The 26,707-nt window shown below is 31.2% G+C and overlaps 2 protein-coding genes across 2 annotated transcripts in view; both read right to left on the reverse strand.

Annotated features, from left to right (window-relative positions):
• Positions 1–494: 494 nt before the first annotated feature.
• The window catches only part of LOC136976503 (cullin-3-B-like), a 199,287-nt gene continuing 173,074 nt past the window's right edge, over positions 495–26,707 (reverse strand). The window contains exon 2 of the mRNA XM_067271804.1: positions 495–1,409. Coding sequence (XP_067127905.1) covers positions 526–1,368 — 843 coding nt within the window. The 5' untranslated portion in view covers positions 1,369–1,409 and the 3' untranslated portion in view covers positions 495–525. The remainder of the gene's footprint in view (positions 1,410–26,707) is intronic.
• Idh3a (isocitrate dehydrogenase [NAD] subunit alpha, mitochondrial) overlaps positions 7,497–26,707 on the reverse strand; it is a 76,429-nt gene continuing 57,218 nt past the window's right edge. Inside the window, exons 8-10 of the mRNA XM_067271732.1 lie at positions 19,228–19,309; positions 11,532–11,684; positions 7,497–8,210 (exon numbers count right to left, since the gene is read on the reverse strand). Coding sequence (XP_067127833.1) covers positions 8,127–8,210; positions 11,532–11,684; positions 19,228–19,309 — 319 coding nt within the window. The 3' untranslated portion in view covers positions 7,497–8,126. The remainder of the gene's footprint in view (positions 8,211–11,531; positions 11,685–19,227; positions 19,310–26,707) is intronic.

A 26,707-nucleotide genomic window follows, 5' to 3' on the forward strand; every position in this document is an offset into this window, starting at 1 on the left:
TTTTAAATACGAACTTCCGATGCAAACTGAAAGTCATGTTATTTCAATTCACAAATTTTCCCCCGAAAAGTGTTAGATGACCGCACGACTCTATTGTTAAAGGAAAAGTATAATGTACAATACAAGAGCAATCACTACTGATTTTAGGTGGAAAGCATATACTTTAAATTAAATAAGTTAAAAATTGCAGCCTGGTATTGTGACAATGTCACAATAAATAACTGCTTGTTATACAACTATATAAATAAAAGATTTAAAAATCGTCACAAAATAAGATTTTTCCGCTCAAAAATAACTAACTAAATAAATAAATAAATAATAATAATAATAATAGAAACGACGACACAGGGAATCTATAAAACGCTATGAAATTTTTGAACAAGTGAGAGGTCCTTTGTAACAAACAAATTAACGAACTGAGTTAAAACTTTATAAAATGTAAATTTTATTATTAATTTTATAAAATATTTTTTAAAAAATTAATTGATTTTGTTTCATTAAAAGCGGAATGCAACTCTACTGAATTTAATGACAAACGTTTTTGTCAGCTAAATCATTTGTTTTATAAAATTTTAATGCATGAACCATATCAGAATTTTTCAGTTCTGGTACAACTGTAATATTTTTTCTAATTAATTCCTCTTCTAAAATTTCTAAAATGCGTTTTTCGCTTGTTTCGGTTAGACATTCTCTTGCCCTTTCCAATTCTTCTTGAAATCTCAATTGAACCTTTTCCACATAAGATTTTACATCGTTTTCCAATAAAAATTTGCAACTCTCCTCTCGATAAAACTGCTTAGACTGTTCCAAAAATGCATTCTCAAATTCTTCTTCGTATAAAATATTAGAATTTATTCCTAAAGAAACAAGCATACTGCAAACGTTTTTAAGACTACGTCTGTCGATAGTTTTTCCTTTTCTTTCGGTCATGATCATTTGAAGAAGAATGCTACGAAGATTATTAGATATTACTTCGTGTTTTATAATCTCTTCGCGGAAAAGAATCAATCCTACATTATACACGCTTTCCAGTTCGTTTATATCTACGTACACTCGGTCTAAATACATAAAAATATCTCGAATCATGACCATTTCTACTCGAAAATCATTCCATGATTCAATGAGAGTTGATAAAAAGTTGTTGGGAAGAGAATGAAGAATTTCTCTCCGCACTTCATATACTAAACGATTAGAGATGGAATCTTTTATATTTTTATACAATTCTTTTCCGTAATCATTTCTGACCATTAAATATGCGTATTGATATAACTCTTCAAATTTCAAGTGAGCGTTATTCTTCTTCTGAATGTCGTGGATTGCACTTTTCAGCAATGGCCATAAATTTATTGCAGAATGTTTGCTATCCATTGAGAAATGTTAATTTTCTGATTTAATAAGCTTTAAAAATTCTAGTCTCTTGTTTATAAATATTAATTTTGTTAATTATTAAATAAACAAATGAAATATTTACAATATAACGTAATATTGTATTGTTACGTAATATTAATTTATTTTCTTTGCAATTTATAAAAATGTAAATGAAATCCAAACATAACGTTTGAGATGTAAAAATTTGCACCAAGTGAAAAATTTGGATGACCATCAAATTTTTTTCTGAGTTTTTTTTTTGGTAAAGATAAGATGGTACTTTGGAGTGAAATGAAAAATATTAACACAGGCAAAAATCCTGTGGGTACCGCTTCCAAACGCCAAGCTTATCTTTACCAAAGAGAAACTCCTCAGAAAAAAATTTGACTGTGATTGAGAACCACTGGTGCACCAGTGGTTCTCAATCTTTTTGAAGTCGGGGAACACTAAACTTTGACATTGTTTTCCGCGGAGCAGTTACAATACATCAGCTTTAAAACAGAGATGGAAAACCTTTTTCAAATCAAGCGCACTCGATCTAGTAGATGACGACATTGGCATTTACTGATTACATTCCCATACAAAAATTATTTTAAATTGTATTGATTTTTCTTTTGCAACAATTTTTAATTGTATATTTGTTTTTTCACGGAACACTTGAAGTGGCTTCACGGACCACGGATTGAGAATCACTGATCTAGGCTGTAGGTAGGGTATTCCAAAACCTCCCAGTGCACATTGTCAATGTGAGAACAGATGTGTTGGGCAGTGTGCAGTCTCGTATTGTCATGCAAGAGAGTAATACCCTCTCAGTGTCCCCGCCTGTAGTTTCACATTTCTACTAACACAGGTGTGTTCAGAAATACACTGGTGGATAAAACTTAAGGACGAAGAAGAAATGGGCATGTATATGAAAAATTATGTGTGGTTGTACACCAAGAAGAAAACAATTGTATTGACAGCATATTCAACATGATTTAATATAATAATTATGTTCAAAGGAAGTACACAGGATGTCAAAAGAGGGTGTTTTTTTAAAAGGTGCATATTGTCCAAAGACATGGTTGTACAAAAAATGCACAATACTTACTACAAACAATCCTGAGCATCATGTCAGTAAGGAATATGGCCACCGTGAAGTGCAGTGCAACTTTGTACATGACATGGCATACTCAGAACATGATCTACGAGCTGTTGAGGCAAGTGGTTCCACTCCTCTTTCACTGTACAGGATGAAGGTCTCCTTGTCTGTCAGTGGATATTGTTGACCAGCAATATGTCTTCCCAAGACATTCCATACATTTTCAATTGGATTCAGGTCAGAAAAGGCTGGCCAGACTATGAGATGAATATCCTTGCTGTCAAGACACTCCTCTACAGCCTGTGTGCAATGACAAGGTGCGTTATCATCCGTAAAATGAAACTTTTCACCGACAGCACCTCGCAAAAATTGAACATGTGGGAGCAGAACTTCGTCAATATACCGTTGGCCGGTCATGGTTCCTCGATCAAGCACATACAAGTCCATACGGCCATTGACCACGACGCCTGCCTACACTATGATACTGCAAGTCCGATATCAAGCCTTTTCCTGAATATTTTCAGGACGATAAGCACTGTTAACCTCGTGCCATATCAGTTGCTGTCTAGAATCAGATGATAGACTAAATCTACTCTCATCTGAGAAGAGCATGGTAGCCCAGTTGTCATTAGTCCAATTGCGATGCAGACAGCACCATTGCAAACAGGTGCTTCAGTGAACTCTCAAGAGTGGGACACATTCAACAGATCTTTGGGCGTATAGTCCTTTCTTTCACAAACGTCTTGCAACAGTTTTACACAATATCTTAGTTCCTGTGGCTGTCTGTAAATGACTTGCCAATTCACTAGCTGTGCTGTGTTGGTTCCTTTTTCTGAAAGAACAATATACTGATCTTCTTGGTGCATCATACTGCTAGGATGACCTCCCCTCTTGTGACTGTTGCACATTCCACTAGTTTGAAATGCTGCCCATAGCCTAGAAATGATACTGTGCACGGTTAAATTCACAGGCAACATTTGCCCCCATTCTTCCAGCTATCCAATTATTCTTTCATGAGTAAAATCATCTAAATGATGCTGGAAGTTATGTCCAGAATTTCATTATTGGAATTTCACTCCTTTTTGTTCAAATTTCACATCCAACAAAAACTGACTGTATGTGCAGACTGCCTGAAATCTCTTACCTGTACTGTCACGTCATCAACACGTGCAGAACTCAAACATTTGCATAAGTTTTACATAACAGAGTACTGTACATCACGATTTCAAGCATATTTCAACAGGCTGTTGCGGTTCAATTTCTAACTGTAATTGTTGAAAATAGCATCCGTCCTTAAGTTTTGTCCACCAGTGTATATTTGTTAGATATTTACTTATTAATTTTCTCTTATATTATTAATCTAAACTTCAATGTATTGACGTTAATGTATTATTCAAGACTTTCTTCACTATTAATTAAAACAGAATAATACAATTTAGTATCAATGCATGCAAGTTAAAAAAACTTATAAGACTTATGAGTTAGTCTGTATATGGTGCATGTAGACATCAATGACACATGGAAAGTTCCCACATTTTTTAATTAAAAAATCACTGGAGTGAACTCGTTTGTTGAGTGTAAATTTGAATTTGTAAAATGTCATGCAAAAATTTTTTCAATATAAAAACTATCAAATATTGCAGAATTTGAGAAATTTGAAGATATAAATGCTTGCATGAGTTTAGTAAATTTTAAAAAATAACATCATTAGTAGTATTTAATTTGTGAACTGTTTAAATAAAAATATTAAAATGGAACAGATATAACAATGAGTAAAAGTTTCTTCTAGTAGTGAGACTAGTGATCTTTCTTAATTATTCGCAATAAACAGAGACCAAGAGTAAAACAATTCACTTTATTCATCTATTTAACAATGCATTTCTAGAACAACCTTGAACACTGGAGCCTTGAGCCTGAAGAGGGATTGGATAACACCAATCTGAAATGCATTGTTAAATAGATCAATAAAGTGAATCATTTTAATCTTGGTCTCTGTTTATCACAAATAATTAAGAAAGACATGATAAAGATCACTAGATTCACTATTAGAAGAAAGTCTTACTCAGTAGTATTTAAATTATAAAATTACAGATGAGATGGAATGATTTGACAGGTAGCATATATTAGGAGTTCATCTGCTTTTGAAATAGAGATCTTTCAGATTTTATTTAAATTTGAAAAAAAATTATTGTTGAAGCTGTTAAATTTTAAGTTTTATATAGGCTATATACATACAGGGTTGGCCAGCGAAAACGAAACAGCAGAGTGTTCGTGTTTGTCCAAGCAAATCGCTCGGACAGGTCGATTTTACTCTTGAGGGGACATCTTTTGCAATAAAGTTTTTGCGATTCTGAATACAACAGACAACAAAAAATTTTTAAAAAACTCATTTATTTTTTATTAACTAAACAAACATTTATTTCAAATAAAGTAACAAACATAAGAAAGAGTTATCAAGTATTCAATAAATGTTCGAATTGAGCACCACTAACCTCCATACAATAATACAAATTTTGCTCAAAATGGTTTCTTACACTTCGGAAAGTTTCGGGTGTTATTTGACAACACTCATCTATAATTCTTTGTCGTAATTCTTCAAGAGATCTTGGTTCGGTTGCATAGATCTTACTTTTTAAATGTCCCCAAAGAAAAAAATCAAGAGGACTAAGATCTGGGGATCTAGCCGGCCATTCTAAAGGACCTCTACGTCTGATCCAATGCCCAGAAAAAGCCGTGTTCAAAAACTCTATAACTGATCTTGCACAATGCGGGGGGCTCCATCTTGTTGGAAAGTAAGGCGGTCTTCTAAGTATCGGTCGTCAAGTTCGACGATATCAACAAGTAATGGATGTACAACATTTTCGAGTAAATCTAAATAACTTTCTCCCGTTTGATTACTGTCTAGGAAAATGGGGCCAAGTAGTCGATCTCCAAAGATTCCGGCCCACACATTTAACTTTTGTGGAGTTTGGCTATGAACTTCATGAAATATGCTTGGGTTATTATCTGACCAATATCGACAATTGTGACGATTAACCGTTGAGTTTAAAAAAAACGTGCACTCGTCGGAAAAACAAATGTTAAAAAGATAATCCACGTCAATTCTTAACCTTTCTGTCATAATTTCACAAAATTGCTGTCGCCGATCAAAATCATCTTCATTTAATTGGTGAACTAAATTAATTTTGTACGAATGAAAGTTGTGAGCTTTGAGGATCCGGCGAATAGATGTTCTGCTAATGCTAGTCACAGCCTCCAGCTTCCTTGTACTTAAAGTTGGGTCCGCAGCAACTTGCCCCAAAATCCCAATCTCTGTCGCTTCGTTTCTTACTGGACGTTCACGTCCGGGGTCGCGTCTTTTGTTAGCCACAGAACCCATTAACTGAAACTTTTGAACCAACTCCAGAACGTATTTTGCGTTACAATGTTTGTTTGGATAGTGTTGATTAAATAAATTTGCAGTAAGATGAGCATTCTTGCCATTTCTGAAATAAAGAGTTACTATTTCCATCCTTTCAGCAATTGTGTAAGTCATAACGATTACGTTGTACAAAATTCACAATAAACAAATAATAATCTTAAATTCTGATTGAATCACTAAGTGGTCAAGCTTAATGTGAACACTACAAAAAAGAACATCTGCAAACAGATAACACATTATCAGCCTTAATTTTATAATCAATTTTTTTCCCCTTGCATTTGCAGTCTAGCTTAAAAGGTTTTTTTATGTTTGTTAATAGTTTGTGTTACTTTTTCCGAAATAAATGTTTGTTTAGTTAATAAAAATAAATGAGTTTTTTTAAATTTTTTGTCGTCTGTTGTTTCAGAATTGCAAAAACTTTATTGCATAAGATGTCCCCTCGAGAGTAAAATCGACCTGTCCGAGCGATTTGCTTGGACGAACACAAACACTCTGCCGTTTCGTTTTCGCTGGCCCACCCTGTATATACCCTGTGTGTATGGGTATTCCAAAAGTTACTGTGCAAATGGGGAAGGTTTAAGTAAAGCTGTAATAAAAGTGAAGTTTTATGTATGTACTGTACATCTCCAAAAGACCCAAAAAGGCTTCCAAAAACTGTAGTCCAAAACTAGAACATCTGTGGGTAAGCAGTAATACCATCTAATGAAAAGTGGAAGTATGGGATATACAACTTACAAGTCTGGTATGCAAAACTTTAATGTCATTACAAATTTCTCATTGCACAGTAACTTTTTGGACACACACACACACATTGAAATATAAGCTGAAAAGCTCAAAGTACTAGTGACATTATTTTAAACATGATAATATAAACTGAAATCTTTCATTTAATGCTAATTTATTACATACTAGTATAAATATTATTAGAAAAAGGATTGTATAAAACTTGGCACCATGTTCAAAATTCAACAAATAAACTGCCATGTTCAGGAAACAAACAGATTTATTTGAAAAGAAAAATTTTTAGGCCCATTTGGTCCATCATCAGCTCTTCATTCTGGAGCTGATGATGGACCAAATGGGTCTAAAAACTTTTCAAATAAATCTTTTAGTTCCTCAACTCAGCAGTTTATTTATTATTGAACAAATTACTATGAAAAAAGAATAGTAAAAAGAACAATAATCATCAAAATGAAACATTGTTACTATTTATTTGATCTTTTCAACTTGTTCAACAACAATGAATTAGGGAAAGAAATGTTCTCTTAGTACTCAATTAATAAATATTTTAAAGTACTTATTTGGAATTAACTAAGAATCCTTAATATGCACACATTAAGAAGAATGGAACCAGCTAAAAAAAAAAACAAATTAATCAATTTGATAAGTTTTTCACTTGCTTTACTTTTAAATTTCAAAATTCAATTTTTATGGTCCCAATTCATCATTACTTTACTGAAAAATAAAAATTTAATAAGATATAATAAAAATAACAGACACAAATACAAAATTAAATTTTAGAAAAAGTTTTGCATAAAAATTTGTAATTCAATTATTTCATTAAAATTCTTTTACTAAAACACTAAATGCAAAACAGTTTTAAGAATATAAAAACAAAGAACAAAATCATAGTTTCTCAATTAAGTTTGTAATTTTTAACTTTTTATATATTACATTATAACGATTATACAATTCAACATCACTTTATGATTTTTATTATAGGTTTTTAGTTGTCACAGAGGTTTTTATATACATTACCTTTTGTTAATTCAGTTTAAAATCTTGTTTATGAGGCCATTTCACTACAAATTCTAATCAATGTTTTAAATTACATTAAAAAATAATGACTTTATTAAATACTGTACTTGGTTTATATTAATGAAAATAACAATTCTGCATCTAACATTTAGGAACACTTGACTAGAAAAGAATTCTTTCCAATTATGAAAATTTGATTCTGTTAAATCACTTCCTTTCCAAAGTTTCCAATTCTAACTTAATATTTAATGTTTAGTATTTAGTTCTGAATAAATCCAGAAATCATTGCAGAATATGAATAATTCCAGTCTCTTCGTGATGAATAAATCGTGGAAAAATTCATCTTTTTCTTTTTTTAACTCTCACTGTAATGCATAAGAAATGTCCTCTAAAACTGAATAAATAATCTAATCTACAGCACTGTGACCACCTACTTATGATAACAGACTATCATTATCAATTTTTTTTTTTTTTTTTTATAAAACAGCAAGTTCTACTTCAACACATCTTGGATATTTTTGAACATATTTCCTGTGTAAATTCTGAACATTTGGCATTACCACCTAGATCAGCTGTTCGAACCTAAAAAATAAATTTATCATCATCAGCATGATATATTTTTATATAAAAATTTATTTAACAATAATATTTTACATTAAAAACAAATAAACTATTGATATGAAAAGTAAAGTTTTTTTCACTCATCAAAAATGATAAAAACACAATATCTGACTCTTACTGTTCCAGTATTTATACAGAAACTACATGTGATGACAGAATTAACGACACATTATTATATATTGGTGTGACTGCAAAGGGTCTCACTGTGAGAATAAAAGAGCATTAAGGCCGTGGTTGAAAGCTTTCTTCTTATCGTATATGAATATATACGATAAGAAAACAGCTTTCAACCACGGCCTTAGCCACTTATGCAGAAGGTAAGGATGTACTGTACATGTTGATCTACAGGATGCAAGATTGCTACACAGTGTTTTCGATAGAGCACACCTTAAATACTTAGAGTCAATTGAAATCTAAGGGCACTTAAGAATGGTGTAAAAATTAATTTCAAGGAAACAGACACACTATCTACAGCGTGGCATGCTTTCTTTGAACTTTCATAAAGCTTTCTCATATACATCTCACTAGACAATGCAGATATAATTTTACATAACTAATTTAATTTAAATTTTCACTTATTTGTGTGAAAATAATTGTTCAGAAAATTAATTTAACTCCTTTTGTAGGTTATTACAAAAAATTTACGAAGTGGATATTTATACATACATACTGTATGCAATATTTACATACAGTATACATATGTATATATGCAAGATATATTATTTCAATTGAAAATGCACTAAGTATGGATACAGATGATGTAAATGTAGACATCGATGATCATATTGAAGATGAAACTTTTACTGATGATTTTGATTGTACCTACAAAATATTATCGGATAGGGAAAAATTTAATACGGCACTGACGATAACTGAAAATATTTCAGATATTTTGTCTAATTATGGAATGCATATCTTCAATAAATATGTAGAAGAATTAAAAGTAATAGAAAGCAATGCAAGAAGTGAAATTTCTCTTTTTGAACATGAGAGTAGTGTGCTTAGTACAACTGAACCAGAAGAACCTGAAGAACAAATTCGATCTAATAATGAGCCCTGTTCAAATCAATCAAATAAAAACTTAAAATTCAAAACTAAAATTAAATCCAAAGGACGTCCAAAAAGAAAGAAAAACTCAAATTTTGTAATTTAAATTTATATTTTTAAAAATATTTTAAAGTAGGTTCTTACACATTTTATATAAATACAGTATAAAATGTATAATTTGCATTTTAAATGCTACTTTAAAATGTAACTCATATATTCTTTAAAAATGACTAAACTTAGTTCTCTCCTCTCTCAAAAATTTTTTTCCAACAAGTTCAATTCAGATTTCAAATGTTACAAGTTTTTTTCAGTTTGACTTGAAATTCTTTAGTAATAGACTCAATCTGTTCTAATACCGCATACAATAGTACAATGCACTCTCTTCAAAATACTAATTCCATTAAAATCGAACAAATATAAATATTAACACTTGATGTAATTTGACATCATGATCTGGCAAATTAATATCATCTCAACAAATTCCATTGCTAGCCAGAGATTTCCACTAATAAATTTTTTTTATAAACAAATTTTCAATATTACCTTTCTTTTTTATTAATTCATGCAAACAATAATCAATTACTGTTTACATGAATTAAAGATTATCATCTTTATCACTCCATGCAATCTTCCTCTTGCATTTCTGAACTTTTAGTTACTAAGTGTTTTACTGAAAATTATTCCATGTCTCAACTTAAATTTATCCAACCACTCACTGCTTGCTTTGAATTCAGTATGTTCCAACTGTTGTCTGAATTGTTGAGCTTTTTCTCTAAGAAGTTTTCCATCAACAGGAATATTCTTTTCTCTACATTGTGCAAACCACTTCATCTTGCACAATTTCAGCTTCTGGATACGGGTATTTATGCTTTATTTTCTGTTTTGTCTCATTCCGTTCGTTAAAGCTTTCCAAAATTCATTTCTTGTTATTCAGATATGTAGAATGAGTACTCAATAAAATATAAAATTCTTTTGTAATTTCTGATTGTTTTTCTTTTCTCCAAGGTGTTTAGATATCTTTTTTGCTATTGACAAAATCTTTAGTTTTCTTTTGTTTGTCACTTCTAACTACTTCAGAATGAAAATCATCAATATGTTGATCACTCACTATCAGTGATGAAAATGTCAACATGCAATTCAAACTTAACAGTGAAATTTATACAGTATGAATGTTTAGTTCCAAATAAGGAGATATGTATATGTATATAAACTGCCTATTACTGTATTTTCATGGAATGACCAGCAAGCCACATATAAATGGGAGAGACCAGCATACTGGAAATCTCAGGCTTACTTACCAGCATGCCCATCAAATTGTGACTAAAATATAAAATTAATCAGATGTAACAAAACTAATTAACAAAAAGTTGTTAATTAAACGTTACAGAAAACATTCTTCCAAGTACAATAAAATAATAACATTGTAATTTGACTTACTTTTATGAAACAATTAACAACTTATTGACATTAGTAGTAAGGTCAGGAAAGATCATCAGAGTAGCCCATGCTGACCATCTACCTTGATCTTAAAAATGACATCTTTCTCTCAAATTTCTTACAAAGCTGATGTTAATCATGTAAACTGACATAATTTACAGCGAGTTTTCTTAAATTTAATATTTTTATTTTTGAATCAAATAACAATAAAATACACATTAAAAAAGCACTTTTGGAATGTCACAAGTATTTTACGTTGTTAGAAATAAGACAAAATGAAGAAATTATATCATAGTTATTGATGTAATGCTAACAATTTCGCAGTTTTAGAATAAAAATTCCTTCATTTTTATGTGACGTAACTTGTTTGTTTTTTAATGTGCCCTCTAGAGGGAAATCTATAACTGCACTTAAACCGACATGCCTGATTTTACTGTATGAAAATATCTGATTTTGTGGTCTCCCTTGGATAGACCGGCACATTGGTCATTCTGCGAAAATACGTAGTATAAGCACAATGATTAGTGATCATTATCAGTCATGTTATAACAAATTCATGTTAAATGGCAATATCTTTATTACATCTGAGATAATCCTGAATTACTATAAACAAACAATATTTATCAACTGCAGAAGTAATTTTGAACAATTTAAGTTATCAAATTATGTTGTATTTATTATATTAATTAACCTAGTTGTAGCTTGAAAGTTAATTAAGAAATATTTATTTAACATTATGGTAAAAAAAACAATTGATAAAAAATAATAAAAAGTAATAGATTAAAAATTAATGATTACCTTTCCTTCTTTCAATGCTTCAAAACAGGCAGTTTCAATTTTATTTGCATAATCATTTAACTTCATGTACCGTAGCATCATAATTGCACTGAGAAGCAAGGCAGTAGGATTTGCTTTATCTTGTCCAGCAATGTCTGGTGCAGTACCATGAACCTAAAATCATTACATATTAAATTTTTTTCTTAAAAGATTAATCCCACTTTATGTAATTTATAATATCTAATTAATTCCAAATTTATTAGTAACAATATTGAATTAAATTTTTAAATTTTATTACTTACAAAAAATAGTTTTATTCTGCACAACAAAACAAAATTTTCTATGAAAAAAATTTCTTTTTTTGATAGAAATAAAAATAGTGTATTTCATCTCAGAACACTCTAAATCAGTGTTTCCCAACCTTTTTTGTGCTATGCCCCACCTAAGCCTTTCTAAAATTCTTATGCCCCCCCAACATATATGTTGAACTCTTTTGGAAAGTCTCTCATTGTCATGTTCATTGATGTTTTTTCTTGCACTTAATTGCCACACTGTTTTATCATAACCACGATAAAACCCAATCCTTTCATCAAAGTCTCTTGCACTTTCCAGTCATTGCCAAACGCGGCCTGGAACACCACAACTCACATCTGCCCACCTCAAGGTCTGGGCAAAGAATGTTCTTTCTCCTCTTTCACCTGCCTCAGGGCCTTGTTCATCTCTTTGTTCTCAGTGGTTCTCAGAATCCCACCCCAAAGGAAAAGGGTTATAAAGGAAAGTTCTAGAAAATAAAACTAACTTAAATCAATATTTACAATAAATATGGCGTACAGCGGCTATACAGCTAACTTAAACTCTGGACGAGTTTCAAATTGCCCCCCTTAACAATCAAATTGCCCCCCTGTGGGGCATGGGCCCCACGTTGGGAAACACTGCTCTAAATGAAATTTTTAATTATTTAAACAAAGCTATAATCATTCCTTGAAAAACTGCAAGTGAAGATTACAATCTATTTTTTTAACATAAATACATAAGATTACTTAATTTAACAACACATTCTCAATTTCAATAAAAATACTATATCTTCAGTTTTTTGCATATATAATGCATAAATAACACTATTTTGTTATTAATGAATACAACAATATTTCTGTAGAGAATAAATCATCATTACAGTATATTGTGTTTTCTTTTCCCTATTGGTACATTTTCTGTATAACAAATAACACAAACAAAAACAAATCAGTAAAACTTGTAATTTCATAAATATTCCTAACCAATGCACAAAACACCACAATTTCAAGATTGTGGTGTTTTGTGCTTTGTTTAGATCGTTCACACACACACTATCCATCAGCAAAGGATAGAAAAGGAATGGCAACAAATTATGTCAATGGCAAAAGAACATGGTTTTTCATACACCTTACTAGGTCTTTGGTGCAACAACAAGATAGTCCTAAAGACATATGTAATTTGCATAAAAGTAACCTTGTGGTGATCACATACAATTGAGTGCTATCCAATGTACATAGAGAGATCACTAGAATGTCCAGTTTTAGGATCGTTTATAGGAGACCTCCTAACAACTTTTCAATCATCAGAAATGACAAGGATATGGTTGACAATAAGTTTCAGCCTGGTGTTTACGCCATCCTGTTATTTGACCAGAGTGGACAGATCACTTATTTATATTGAAACCAAGGTCAGGGATCTAGCCACGAGAAATAAAGAACACCAATACAATATCAAAAAGAAAATGGCCAACATAGCACTAGTAGCATAAGTGGGGAGGAAGATGTATAGGTTGACTTTCATAATACTAGGCTATTACATCACACAACAGACTAGATATGACTGAAACATCTTGAAGCCTTTAAGATTTACAATGCAATTAAGAAAGATGAAACAATTAATTTTAAAGAGAATGTCTGTCTCTCTCTCTCTCTCTCTCTCTCTCTACAGCTTAGTGTGCATTGGTTAAACTCGTATAGAACTTTGATGGTTTTGCACATGTCCATTTTTAAATTTTGGATCTATTTGATTCAATCTAAAAAACATATTCTGTTAGTTTATATTTGAGAATACCCAACAATGTTCATTGTAAACAAAAGAAAACATTAATAGCATAAAATATTTTTTGTTTTTTACTGGTTTCTTGGTGTTTTATTGTGTTATTTGTTGCATATATGACATGTTTGAATTGTGGTTAATAATAATTTGATAATATCTATTAAAATCTATGTATATAATTCTGGCTGTTCTGATTTCATTCAAATAAAATTAAAAATAATTTCATAGTTAATGAACATTCATAAAATAAAATGTTTTAAATTTTATTAATAGACTGTTTTTGAATAATTAAATGTAACCCCATTTCTCTTTTGTTCATATGAAGAAAAACAGATTTCTTTCAGATCATCAAAACTTTATTTTCCATACTTATTAAATGTAATATCTTAAAAAAAACAACTTTTAAAACTATCTTGTGAATACTGAGATATTCTCTAGTTTTTCTCAAGTCTATCTAAGATATAGCCAGGCTTATAATGAGAACTATATGTAGGACATGACATATCCATATAAAATTACTATGATAATTTATGAGAATTTGACTAAGGCCTGATCCCAGATTCTGCAGAATGGTAGGCTGATGCTTTTTTTCACCTTGCTGTTCACTCATCAAATTTTTGACTCATTTATATATGTAGTATAAAAGGCAAACAAGTAAAATGGCAAAGCCATTTTTGGGACAAGACTATGTCTTGGAGACTCATACTAAGTGGGATCACTTTGACACTCACAATGGGTCTCATTCTCATTCTCCAATCTTCTTTGCTATTGCTGGTTTTGAGTGCAATCGTTTGCCAGCCTTGGCCACAACCATGAGATCATCCATGAGGCATTTTCGGTGAAATTAATCTATCCAATGTCGGAATTTCTATCCATTGCATGTTGCCCCAAGTTGAATTTTTGTCAATGCCTAATAAAAATTTCTTGTTTTTGAAAAAAATGATCATGGCTATTGTATTGTCTGAAATTATTTTTTTATTTTGCACAAACAAAATAAATATATTAATAAATGTAAAAACAAAAATAAAATTATATTTCAGAAGTTAGTTTTAATATAAAATTATAACAACTAGCATCATCTATAGTTTCAAAAACGTTCAGATGCTAAATGAGATATCTTGGGTCAACTGGTCAAGGTCAGCAGGTTGTGACCAGAGATATGTCAGGAATAACATGGGACAGGAAAATGGGTTTTTTCAAAGATTCATTTGTCAAAGTTCGATTTTGCAACATTTGCATTTCCAACTTCCCAACAAACAACGCATGTGCAAATCTTGCACTAACACCCATTTGTAGAAAGAGTGTCACCATTTTGTATTTTATTTTGACTCGGTTCTTGGTCCCAACTATCTACAAATCTGGTTGTTTTTTATGTGCACATGATTTGGACATCTAATACTCTGTGCCAAATTGCAATTCCTGACATGTACTCCTTCATATCTCTAAGGTGTCCAGCTGTTACAGCACCACGATTTTATAAACAAGACATAGTCTCATCAGCTACTTGGCAAACTAAAGGCAACTACTTGCATATTTGTATGCAAGTAGTTGCCTTTTGATTATTGATGCTGATGTTAAACACTGAAAGAATTTAATTTTTTTCTCTCATGATCAAACAAGATTCATAAATAAATTGCGGCTGAAAAACATAGTGGGAAAAACATACTAGTGAAATTACTTTTGAATTGTTTTTAGAGTGAATGCAGTATAAAAAAAAGTGCTGCAGAATGCTGAAAAATATAATGTATGACATGTAAATGCAAAGTCATACAAATGAAAAATGTATAACTGAAATGTTTTGTAAAGTACTGTGCAGAAAATATTTAATGTATAATTAAAAAAACAAACTGAGAAATGTATAAACTGGATTTGACTGTATGTTGGATTACATATGCAATCCTTTTGCTCACTCAAAAATTAACAATTAGACCAATTTTAATAGCAACATGCCTACATATATTATTCAATTAATCTAAGTTAGTATTTCCCAAAATATGAGTTGCAACTCAAACATCAAATCCATCTAGAAAACAAAGCAATAATTACAGATATGTTGTAGTAACCTTGTATAGCTTTGCAGTTACTACTTAAAAACATAACACAAACATTTTCAACCCACTTCTAGGGTCTTCTTCAGGTGTTTTATAAGTTTTTCTGGTGCGACTCCGATTTTTAACTATTCAGGTTTCCAATGCTTCTATCTTTGGAATTTTTTAAAATTTCAAAATTTGAATCTCTAAACGATGTGCACCTGCACCAATTGTTATAGTGTTGCGTCATAACTACGAAACCAACTACGAAATCTAGAGACGTTAGAAATTTTTAAAGCAGACTGCAAAGGCCTCTCAATCAATTTTAAAGAAGAAAAACAACTATCAAGAGCATGGCAGGCTATTTATGATGCAATGCTATAACAACTGGCACAGGCACACATCGTTTGGAGATTCGAATTTTGAAATTTTAAAAAATTCTGAAGATAGAAGCATTGGAGACCTAAATGATTAAAAATCGGAGTCTCACCAGAAAAACTTATAAAACACCTGAAGAAGACTCTAGAAGTGGGTCAAAAACATTTGTGTTACGTTTTTAAGTAGTAACTGCAAAGCTATACAAGGTTAGTACAACGTATCTGCAACTCAAACTTTAAAGAAGTACTAATCCACAAAATTATCATAACTTCTTGGAGGTTATGACAAAATTTTGCACAAAGGCTTTCAAAATTAAATTTAAAAACACATTAAAGAAAAATTTGTTTTTATTTGATTAAAAAAAATACAACTTTCATTGGACATTTAAACATTTAATATGGAAGAACACAAAGAGATTTTGAAAAGCAAGTAATTCACAGAGAACACAAAATAATAATAATATGATCCATATATCTATTTTTTTATTAATCAATTTATCAAATATTTGTTCCATATTTGACATACATAGGATGAGACCATTTTTAAAATTAATTGTATTTCTGTGTTTCATTTTGATTGTGACTATAAAAGAGAAAGTTAATTCACACAAATATAATACTTGTTAATAGTGGTGTTAATAGTTAATAGTGTTAATATTGTTAATAGTAACAATGTTTCATTCAAACTTTGGAGCATTCTTCCTTTCTTTTCAACCACAACTGATCTAACCTCAGCAAAACAATTCAGCTTTTCACAGTCCATCAAAGATATTTCAATTAGTTTTTCTTTCATACTTATTTCCATTGAGGTTAAATTAATAGATTTTTCCAAGGAAAAATTTTACAAGTCATCAGTGATTTGAATTTCTTCCAAAAATATTCAAGTAACTGTTCTTTTATACTTTGTAATCCTACTTCACCTAAAAAACTGCAGCCTTCTGCACTTGTAGTCACTGCTCTAAACTGCCACATTCCAGTCTAGTACTACAGAATGGCCTTTGACAGCATAACATCCTCTACCACATCAAGATCTCAGTACACACCAACAAAATAAGTCAAAATGTACTATAAGTTAACCTTTTCCTCTTTTATATTCACTTACTCTGAAAGTATACAACCTATCTACAAGTCCACTCAAACAATAATAATAAACACAGTCTACCAACACAATCCAACTTCAAATCACCTCCTATAGAATGATAAAGACCCAAGGATGATGCAATGAAATATATATCATCCCAGCCAAAAACAAAGAGAATGGCATGAACAGAGCATATGTCAGATATACAGTAAAACTAACTTGAAACTCCAAGAGGCAGAAAAAACTTCCAAGTTATCGAAAATTTGAGTTAGAGAACAATAGAGAGAAAAATGCCAATTCTGAATAGATCTGTATTTTTACCTCTCTTCCACTTTGATAGTTTTTTGTTTTAAACAGTACTTTATAAAACATTTCAATTATACATTTTTCATTTGTATGACTTTACAATTACATGTCATACATTATATTTTTCAGCATTCTGCAGCACTTTATTTTTTTTTTATCACTGTAATGTCTTTCAGCAAAATTCTCAATGTAATTAATGAGTTAATATTATGCTTTTTGTCCTATTATTATTAATTACTAGCAGATGAGCCTGGCGTTGCTCGTGCAAAAAGTAACAATAGCAAAGATTATTATTATTAGATTATAGCTGATCTTACCTGTTTTCACCAGGTGCAAGAATTAGGTCCGAGACTAATTAGAGCATTTTTTAGATGGGTCAAAAAAATATGTTCAATTTTCTACAAAAATGCAAAAACCCGCATCTAAAATATTTAGTACAGTAGAAGCTGAGTTCTTTGGGATAATCCTTAACCCTCTCCCCTGCAGAAGAGGAAATTTCCGAAAATCCCTTCTTAGTGTGCATTCTCATGATGTACCCTAACTGTGTACCAAATTTCAACTTTCAACTCCTAACCATTTGACTGTTTGAGCTCTGTGCTTATTAGTATTATCAACCCATCTTGATTATATATATAGATTATCTGAGCACTATAAATAGTTCTTTTTAGAACTTATCACACAGTATCAAGAATCCACTCAGAGACATAAACATTACATATTTATTTGTAACCACTGTCTGCCTGAAATGCATACTGTGGTTACAAATAAATGCTTAGTGTTCATCAGTCTCTAAGTGGATTCTTGATAGTGTGGTAAGTCCTAAAAAGAGCTATTTATAGCACTTAGATAATTAACTATCTAATGGAACCGAACAGTTTTGCAGGTACAGATTGTTGAGATAAAGTGAGAGGTCCTTTCACTTTGGACTGGAATGTTGTCTCCAAATGGGTGTTGGACAGTAGATAGAACTAACTGTCTGAAAATTTCACTGAAATCTGATAATTATTTATATAGATTCACTTTGGTTAGAATAAATATTAAAATTCGAGTTGGGAAAGTTGAAAGTAACATAAATCAGAGTCAAAGGAACATGAAAACCTTTGACTTGAAGAAAATTCATGTTGGAGACATTAAATCCTTGTGCTATTGAGATCTACCAAGTTCGAGTTAAAGAAATATTCAAGTTACAGACATTTGAGTTAGAAAAGTTTTACTGTATCTAAAGATTCCTCAATCAGAGACTTATAGAGCATACAAATGAAATTAAGAAAGATTAAAAAAAAAGAATATGCTTACAATTTTATCTTTTTTTGCACAATTTCCAGGTACAAAGATAAATTGTGGTAAGCAGCCAAAATCATCAGAACTGTCTTGCCCTCCTCCCACACCAGCATCATAGAGAAGTGCAAAATTTACAACCCTTCTGTTACCAACACATTTATAAACCACAGGGACAAGGCACCCTTTCCCCTGCTGGCAATATTTCCTTTGTCTTTTGCATCAATCATTGCTGTCATAGTTCACTTTTTCCACTTGTTTACTCTATTGGTGTCTGTCCCACCTTTCTTCCTTCCAATACTGGAATTCCATTTCCAACTGACCATTCCTGAGGATGGCCCATTAACTGAGTTGAAAACATTTGCATTATTCAAATTTCACTACTGTTAAATGTGATTTAATTAAGCTAAAAAAACTTACAATATATATAAATTACAATCTGTCATTTAGATTAACATTATAATTTTTAGTATTTATTGTTTTTTTAATTTAATTTTGAAAAGTTAATAAATTAGCCTGTTAAATTATTAACCAGCTTATTATTTAATTAAACTCATAAAACATTAGTGTCATACAGATTCAAATACTGCTCCATCTTGTCCAATATTTCCACTTGGAGTAACTCCTAGGCCGCCAATAAGACCAGCACAAAGATCACTGAAAATGTAAACAAAAGATTAAACTATAAAGTTTGTGAATTTCATTCATTCTAATATTTTCAATATAAACTAGTATTTTTATTAATGTTCACTTACTTTTATAATACATATTCTGAAAATGCTACTAAGATGCTAATTCTACCATAAAAAGCTTAAAAAAATAATCTTGCCATAGCCTATTTCATTATGGAAAGATCACTTTTTAAAACTTTTTTACTTACTGTATAATTTCCTAAGATAAAATTATTTAAATTGTATTTTGAACGTTTAATTATTTCTCAGATAATTAAACTATTTGAGAAAAACACTGTATAAATTAAAAATACTAATCTGTATTCGAGTGCCCATAATTAACATATACCACTTTAGACCACACTGGAGACAAAACTGTTAGAGATAAATCACTAAAATTTTGTAGGCATGTTTATCTTGGTATAGAAAAAGTATGGAATGAGTTTCAAAAATTTTTTATACAGAACGTCTAAAGTGGCATACTTTAATTATAGACATCCTGTATGTTGTACAAAATCCCTGACTGAAAAATAGGAAATGGCACACTAAAAATCCTAATTAATTATCCAAACATCAGATATTATGTCAACTGGAAAAGAATAAGTATGTCAACTTGACTTGGACAAAAAATGCTGCAATAGATAAACAAAAAATTTGAATCCATTTGATCTTTCTCATGTTTCAATAGATTCATATTGTCAGAGTAACTGATATAGCTTGACTTAGTATGTTGTCAATTTTGATTACTTTATATGATAGTATCACTGGAATGCATGACTCTATATCATAGATAAGAATTAATTTATTTGAAAATAATAAATAACTTTTGTGAAATCAAATAAAGAACACTTTTTATTATGAAGTCAAACAGATTCATGTATAAATGTTCAGAAAAACTAATTTTCATTTTCAGATTCTAAAGTGAAATTTTTCAATCAATCTCCAATTACATCCCATGTAAATACTGATAGAATATTAGTATAATAATAAGGTAAGTATATATGCATAAATTTTGCAATACTTTCTCTGGATCTAATCACACAAGGAGGATGATAACTGTATTAAAAGTATTTTATTGTCCACATTTTGGCCAAAAATGCATTTCAGGTAATGCCCCTCATCAGTTTGACAACTTATGCAGATACAATAAAGATTTAGAAATCATTTACAATAATACCACAATGTTTTACAAATAAACAATTCTCTTAGAGCAAATATAAACATGATCATTGGACTCAAATGCCATAAAATGGGGAAGTTCGAAGATTGAACTATTCCAACAACACTGAAGTATTGTGACTATAATTCATGGTTGTTGTAAACTTTAAATAAGAAATTAACAAAACTTAAAACAAAATTAAGTAAATAAATTATAAAACTAGTACATAATAAAAATCTTTATTTCTTACTATTTTATTAATTTATGATCATAGTACTTATTGATAAACTGATAGAACAGTAAAATTAAATTAAAGCTATCTACTTATATTATGTTCTAATGAAAATTATACTTGTTTGGAATTTGTTTTAATGCATTAAATCCTTTCTTTTCAATTTCTTTTTTATGAACTTCAATTTTAATTTCAAATTAATTATCCTATTTTCATTAGAATACTATATTCAACATGCAACATCTTTCATACAATCTTTCTAGTGGTGCATCCAGAGGGGGAACCAAGGGGCACTGGCACCCTCTAAAGAAAGGAGAAAATAAGCACTAGAAAAATTTCCAAAAATCTTTTCCTAATTAAAATTTATTTTTTATTTATATTGTGTCTGTCGTGTCTTCTTTCTCTATATTACTTATGAATTAGCAGTCACATAAAGGTGGAATTTTATTGAATAAATAAAACTATACTTGCTTACTGAAGAGACAATATCATAAAATAAAATGAACAACCATTCAAACTTCAGCAAAAATTCTTTAATCTTAAGAACGTTTTCAAACGCATTAAGCGTCCATCTTCAGTTACTTCTTTAAATCGAATATGAAATTCGAACAAATATTACGTAAATTAACGATACAAATTACAATAAATAAATAAATAAAAATAAAATAAAATAAACAGGATTATCGTAATTTACAAAATTATGCCAATATTTCATAAACAAAAAATAAAAATAAAACAAAAAACAAAAAATAAAAAATAAAACAAAAAAACCAACATGAGGTTTAAATCAATCATGGATTATCACAGTATTTTACGATTACTCTCATCTGTCATTAAAGACTTCTAAGGGCTAGAAAGCCCAACAACATAAAACAAGACCAACACAAACTCTAGGATTATCGTACTTCTATAATTAGTCCAAATCATCGCATAAAGATTTCCAAGCTGTGGAAAGCCCATCAGCGTCCCTATAATTAATGCATTGTGTACTTCTCTGCGCTCTGTGGATTTCCAATTTTTCAAAAAACTTTATCGCGTGTTTCGATCTAGTAGACCTGATGATAGAGGCTTGGTCCCAAAAGACCGTGATGCCCTGCTGCTTAGCATAATTGGCGAGGACTGTACTATCAACCGATTTTTCCATCGACCGCTTGTGTTCATTAATCCTCTTTTTTAAATTCCTCAATGTTGCCCCTATGTATACTAATTTAGAATCGAACCTATGATCCCTTAACGGTATCGAATAAATTCCTGTTACGCTCATACTTCATCTTATCATTCCTTAAAAGCTTGTATACAGTGGGATTGCGTCGATAAATAATTTGCAAATTCCTACTCCTGGAAATCCTCTTAACTAACGGCTTAAGAAAAGGAATGTAATTGAAGATCACTTTTTCTCTTGGTTGGTTTCTATTCATCCCACGTGTTCGGTTATGATCCTTCTTGATGAAAGCATCTATTTTTTCTGTTCTGTAGCCATGTTGCAAAGCCGTTGTTCGGATGTATTGTAGTTCTTTAATTGTATCCGAAACATCTGTGCAGTGTGTGTGTGCTCTCTGTATCCACGAGCGAAATAGTTAGGAATTGCAATTGCTGGATCCCTCATCCAGCAATCCAGCTGGATCCAGCGTATTCTTCGGCCTGCTGGATCCAGCATTTGGTGCTGGATCCAGCGTTGCAGATCCGCAAATACTCAATTAACTTTCTAAATAATTGCGCAAAAGTCTACGTCGTCGCGTTCCCGCTTTGCTAACTGCTAGACTGCTACTAATTACTTACTCACTACTTTACTAACACTAATAATTAAATTACTTATAAATAAACTATACCTTAATCAATCCAGCAAAATTTAATAAAATAATAATGTATTCAATCGCTTTTAACGATCTTCCTCAGTTACAAAAAAATACAACATTAACTATAGAACATAAAATGTGTTTGGAATAAATATAAAAAGAATAGTGCTTAATTACATCCCATTTTTTTAAAACAAGATACATAGATGTACTGCCAGGTCTGATAATTTTCGTATTGTATACCGACGTAATCCCACTGTTTTCAAACTTTTAAGAAACGATAAAAAGAAAGAGGATCGGAATTCAACAACGGGTATATATTCGGTGCCTTTACACAACCAACGTTTCAATTCCAAGCTTGTTTATGTGGGTGCAACGATGTGCAGTTTAAAACAAAGGCTCAAGAGCACAAATATACAATCAGTAAGAACCTTGACAACACTGCGCTGGCATCATACGCAAGACAGAAGGATGTTAACGTCCAATGGGATCAAGCGGCAATTATAAAAACGACGACGAATAGGCAAACGGTCAAACATCTTGAGAGATTGGAAATCTGCAAGGCGCACATGACAACTGGTTGTATAAACCATAGAGATGCGGACTCATTGTCTACCATGTGGAGATCCTTTTACATTAATTAATGTTATTAACGGACAATGCTGGTTTCATTGGATCTTATATACAGGGTGTTTTTTTTTTTAAACTGACGGTACTCAGAGACATCTGTAGAGCAATCTAACAGCCGGACTGTCGCCAAATTTGGGAGAGTGACTAAGGACAACATGGAAAAGAGATTCCGCGAAGAAAAAAGTAGTACCCAAATTTTCCGGTAGGGGTGGATTTGGCGCTGTTGTAGCAAAACAGCTAAGAATCTGCATAAAATCCAGCTGCAATTAACAAACACACGAATGAATAATCAGACAGAGGTTTCAGTGTAATAACGAAAGTTTAATTAATCAGCAAATAACCTTCTCCCTTCTTCAATGTGATCACCGTCCTGCTGGACAACTCATTGCATCCTGAACACCGTGTTCTCTATGGCCGAACGTAACATGTCCGCAGGAATGTTCATCACAGTTCGAGAAATGTTGTCCTTCAAAGTCATCAAGTTTGGGACACTACCAAGATAGACCTTGGACTTTAAGTAACCCCACAGGAAAAAGTAACATGGGGTTAGATCCGGGAGCGAGGCGGCCATGCAAGTGGAAAAAAGCGACTGATGACCCTTTCTTCAGTGAAGTGCTGGTAGCTTTTTCGCTACAACAGCGCCAAATCCTCCTCTACCGGCGAATTTAGGTATTACTTTTTTCTTCGCGGAATCTCTTTTCCATGTCGTCCTTAGTCACTCTCCCAAATTTGGCGACAGTCCGGCTGCTAGATTGCTCTACAGATGTTTCTGAGTACCGTCAGTTTAAAAAAAAACACCCTGTATATATTTTTTCCGCTATTTATTTTGTTTATTTATCTATATTTTGTCCGTTTGGGTGTTTTCCGTTAATTTTCATATTTATTCCAAACACATTTTATGTTCTATATTTAATGTTCTATTTTTTTTTTGTAACCGAGGAAGATCGTTAAAAACGATTGAAAACGTTATTATTTTATTAAATTTTGCTGGATTGATAAAGGTGTAGTTTATTTAACTTATTCTACTTCCAGTACATAGTTTTACATACCTATAAATAACTACAGACTAATATGTAGAGCCTATATATATGAAAACTGGTAAGACTGATAGCCACTTAGCCACTGATTATCCGTCCTTACATTATTATAATATATTAATATAAATTAATCAGTAGAATTACCTTTGCTATTATTTAACTTAAAGATTACATTATAATTATAATCTAACTAAGCATTTAAAGTTAATTATCTCTATCTCAAATGTTTAAACCGAACCAAAGTTAATTTTACTGCCTAAATGTGTAAGAAGTTTTACTGATTTATAGTGACCAGTCTAAATAATAAAAGCTTTTAAAGAATTTTTTAAAAATGTTTTATTTTAATAAAAAAACATAAATTGCAGGATAGATAGATAGATAGATAGATAACACTTTATTGCACCAAAAATACATCCATGCTGGATCCCGCTGGAATCCGCGCTGGATCCAGCTGGAATGATTTCAATCCAGCAAAAATCCAGCTGGATTCAAAACACTGCTGGATTGCAATCCCTAGAAATAGTGCCATCTTGATATGCCCAGGGTCTGCGGAGTTCCTAGAGATAACGATTGGGAATGATGTCGGTTTGCGATAGACATTCATGCAGATTTCCCCTCCTATACATGTTATAGTGAGATCCAAGAAATTAACACTGTTATAACTTTGCTGATCCAACTCTAGAGTTAAACCATAGAGGTTTTGATTCATTAAATCTATAAACTTTTTGATGTTGCGATTGTCCTTCCACACGATAAAGATGTCGTCCACGTATCTCACGTATAATAAAATATCATGCTCTACTATCGGGAGAATACTGCTTTCTAGATTGAATATAAATAATTATAGAAGTACGATAATCGTAGAGTTGGTGTTGGTCTTGTTTTATGTTGTTGGGCTTTCTAGCCCTTAGAAGTCTTTAATGACAGATGAGAGTAATCGTAAAATACTGCGATAATCCGTGATTGATTTAAACCTCATGTTGGTTTTTTTGTTTTATTTTTTATTTTTATTTTTATTATTTTTTGTTTATGAAATATTGGCATAATTTTGTAAATTATGATAATCCTGTTTATTTTATTTTATTTTTATTTATTTATTTATTGTAATTCGTACCGTTAATTTACGTAATATTTGTTCGAATTTCATATTCGATTTAAAGAAGTAACTGAAGATAGACGCTTAATGCGTTTGAAAACATTCTTAAGATTAAAGAATTTTTGCTGAAGTTTGAATGGTTGTTTATTTTATTTTAATTTTATTGAATTCATATTAAAAATTATTTTATCTGTTCAACTATCTTAGCTCTCCCAAGATTAAATTCTGAGTGCACCACTGAAGCTTTCTGTACCAAAATTTAAAGGGATTTGAATGATTCCCTGATCTAAAGGTTCTAATCTAGAAGTTGTAATTCTTGGTAAAAATTGAACTGTTACAGCATTCAGGGTGGAAATCATCAAATGTGCCCACCGACTGTTGATAAAACGAATAATTTTTATGTTTTTGTTAATCATGTGGGTGTCTAACTTTTTCATCAGGTTAGGAAAAGCTCTGATATCATCTATTTTTCTTATTTGCTGTACATTGTATATGTAACATTTTGGCATTGCAGAAACATCATGGCTTTGACAACTTTCCAATTAATAACGATTACCTGACATGTTCACTCCCAAAAGAAGAATTACAAGTTCTTTGCTTTTTTTTACCATGTAACATAAATTACTTTGAACCAGGAGTTGTAGTCAAAGTTCTTTGAACACAGCTCTGGTTCAAAGGACTTTGACTACAACTCCTCAGTTTATGGTCCTCTCAACTCCAACTCCTTTATTTAGGATGTATACACTGTATACTTTTTACATTGATTGAATGCATGTAACAAACAAGGCATTTCATCACTGTTAACATGAATCATCAAACTACTTTTTAGAATCATAACCTGCTTAAGTTCAGAGTCAGTCCATTTTTACTGAATCCAACTTCAACTCCAGTAACTCAAGAATTGCTTTAAACTGCAATTCTGATTTCACAGTCCTAATTTGAATACCATCGTTTTGCCTGGCAGATATTTAAAAACTAAGCTGAAAGCTGTCTATTGAAAACATTATCCAGGCTATAGTTCTGTACTATTTCTGTTAAACATTTCAACCATTTCATGCAATTCTTCCCTTACACTTATGCACTTTCACTAAATGTTTTAGTGAAACTATTCCATGCCTCATCATAAATTTATCCAGCCACTTGTGAATTTGTTTTGGCTAAATTTGATGCTAAACATGATTAAACTCATCTTTCTGACATAAAGTAAGTTATGTCTACTACTTGATCTTGAATGATTGGAGATGGCAATGACATAGCCTCATATGAGAGACTAGGGATATGAGGATGGAAAAGGAAATGACAAGATTCAGTTGGAAGGAGTCATTCAACAATATTAATTATACTAAAACATTTATTTACCAGCGTTGAAGTTCATACAATACACATGTGCTCATTTTTATTTCAGAAAGAGAAACTTTAGAAGTGATAACTTAT

Source organism: Centruroides vittatus, unplaced genomic scaffold (genome assembly GCF_030686945.1).
Source record: "Centruroides vittatus isolate TY-2023 unplaced genomic scaffold, ASM3068694v2 contig_400, whole genome shotgun sequence".
NCBI classification, from domain to species: domain Eukaryota; kingdom Metazoa; phylum Arthropoda; class Arachnida; order Scorpiones; family Buthidae; genus Centruroides; species Centruroides vittatus.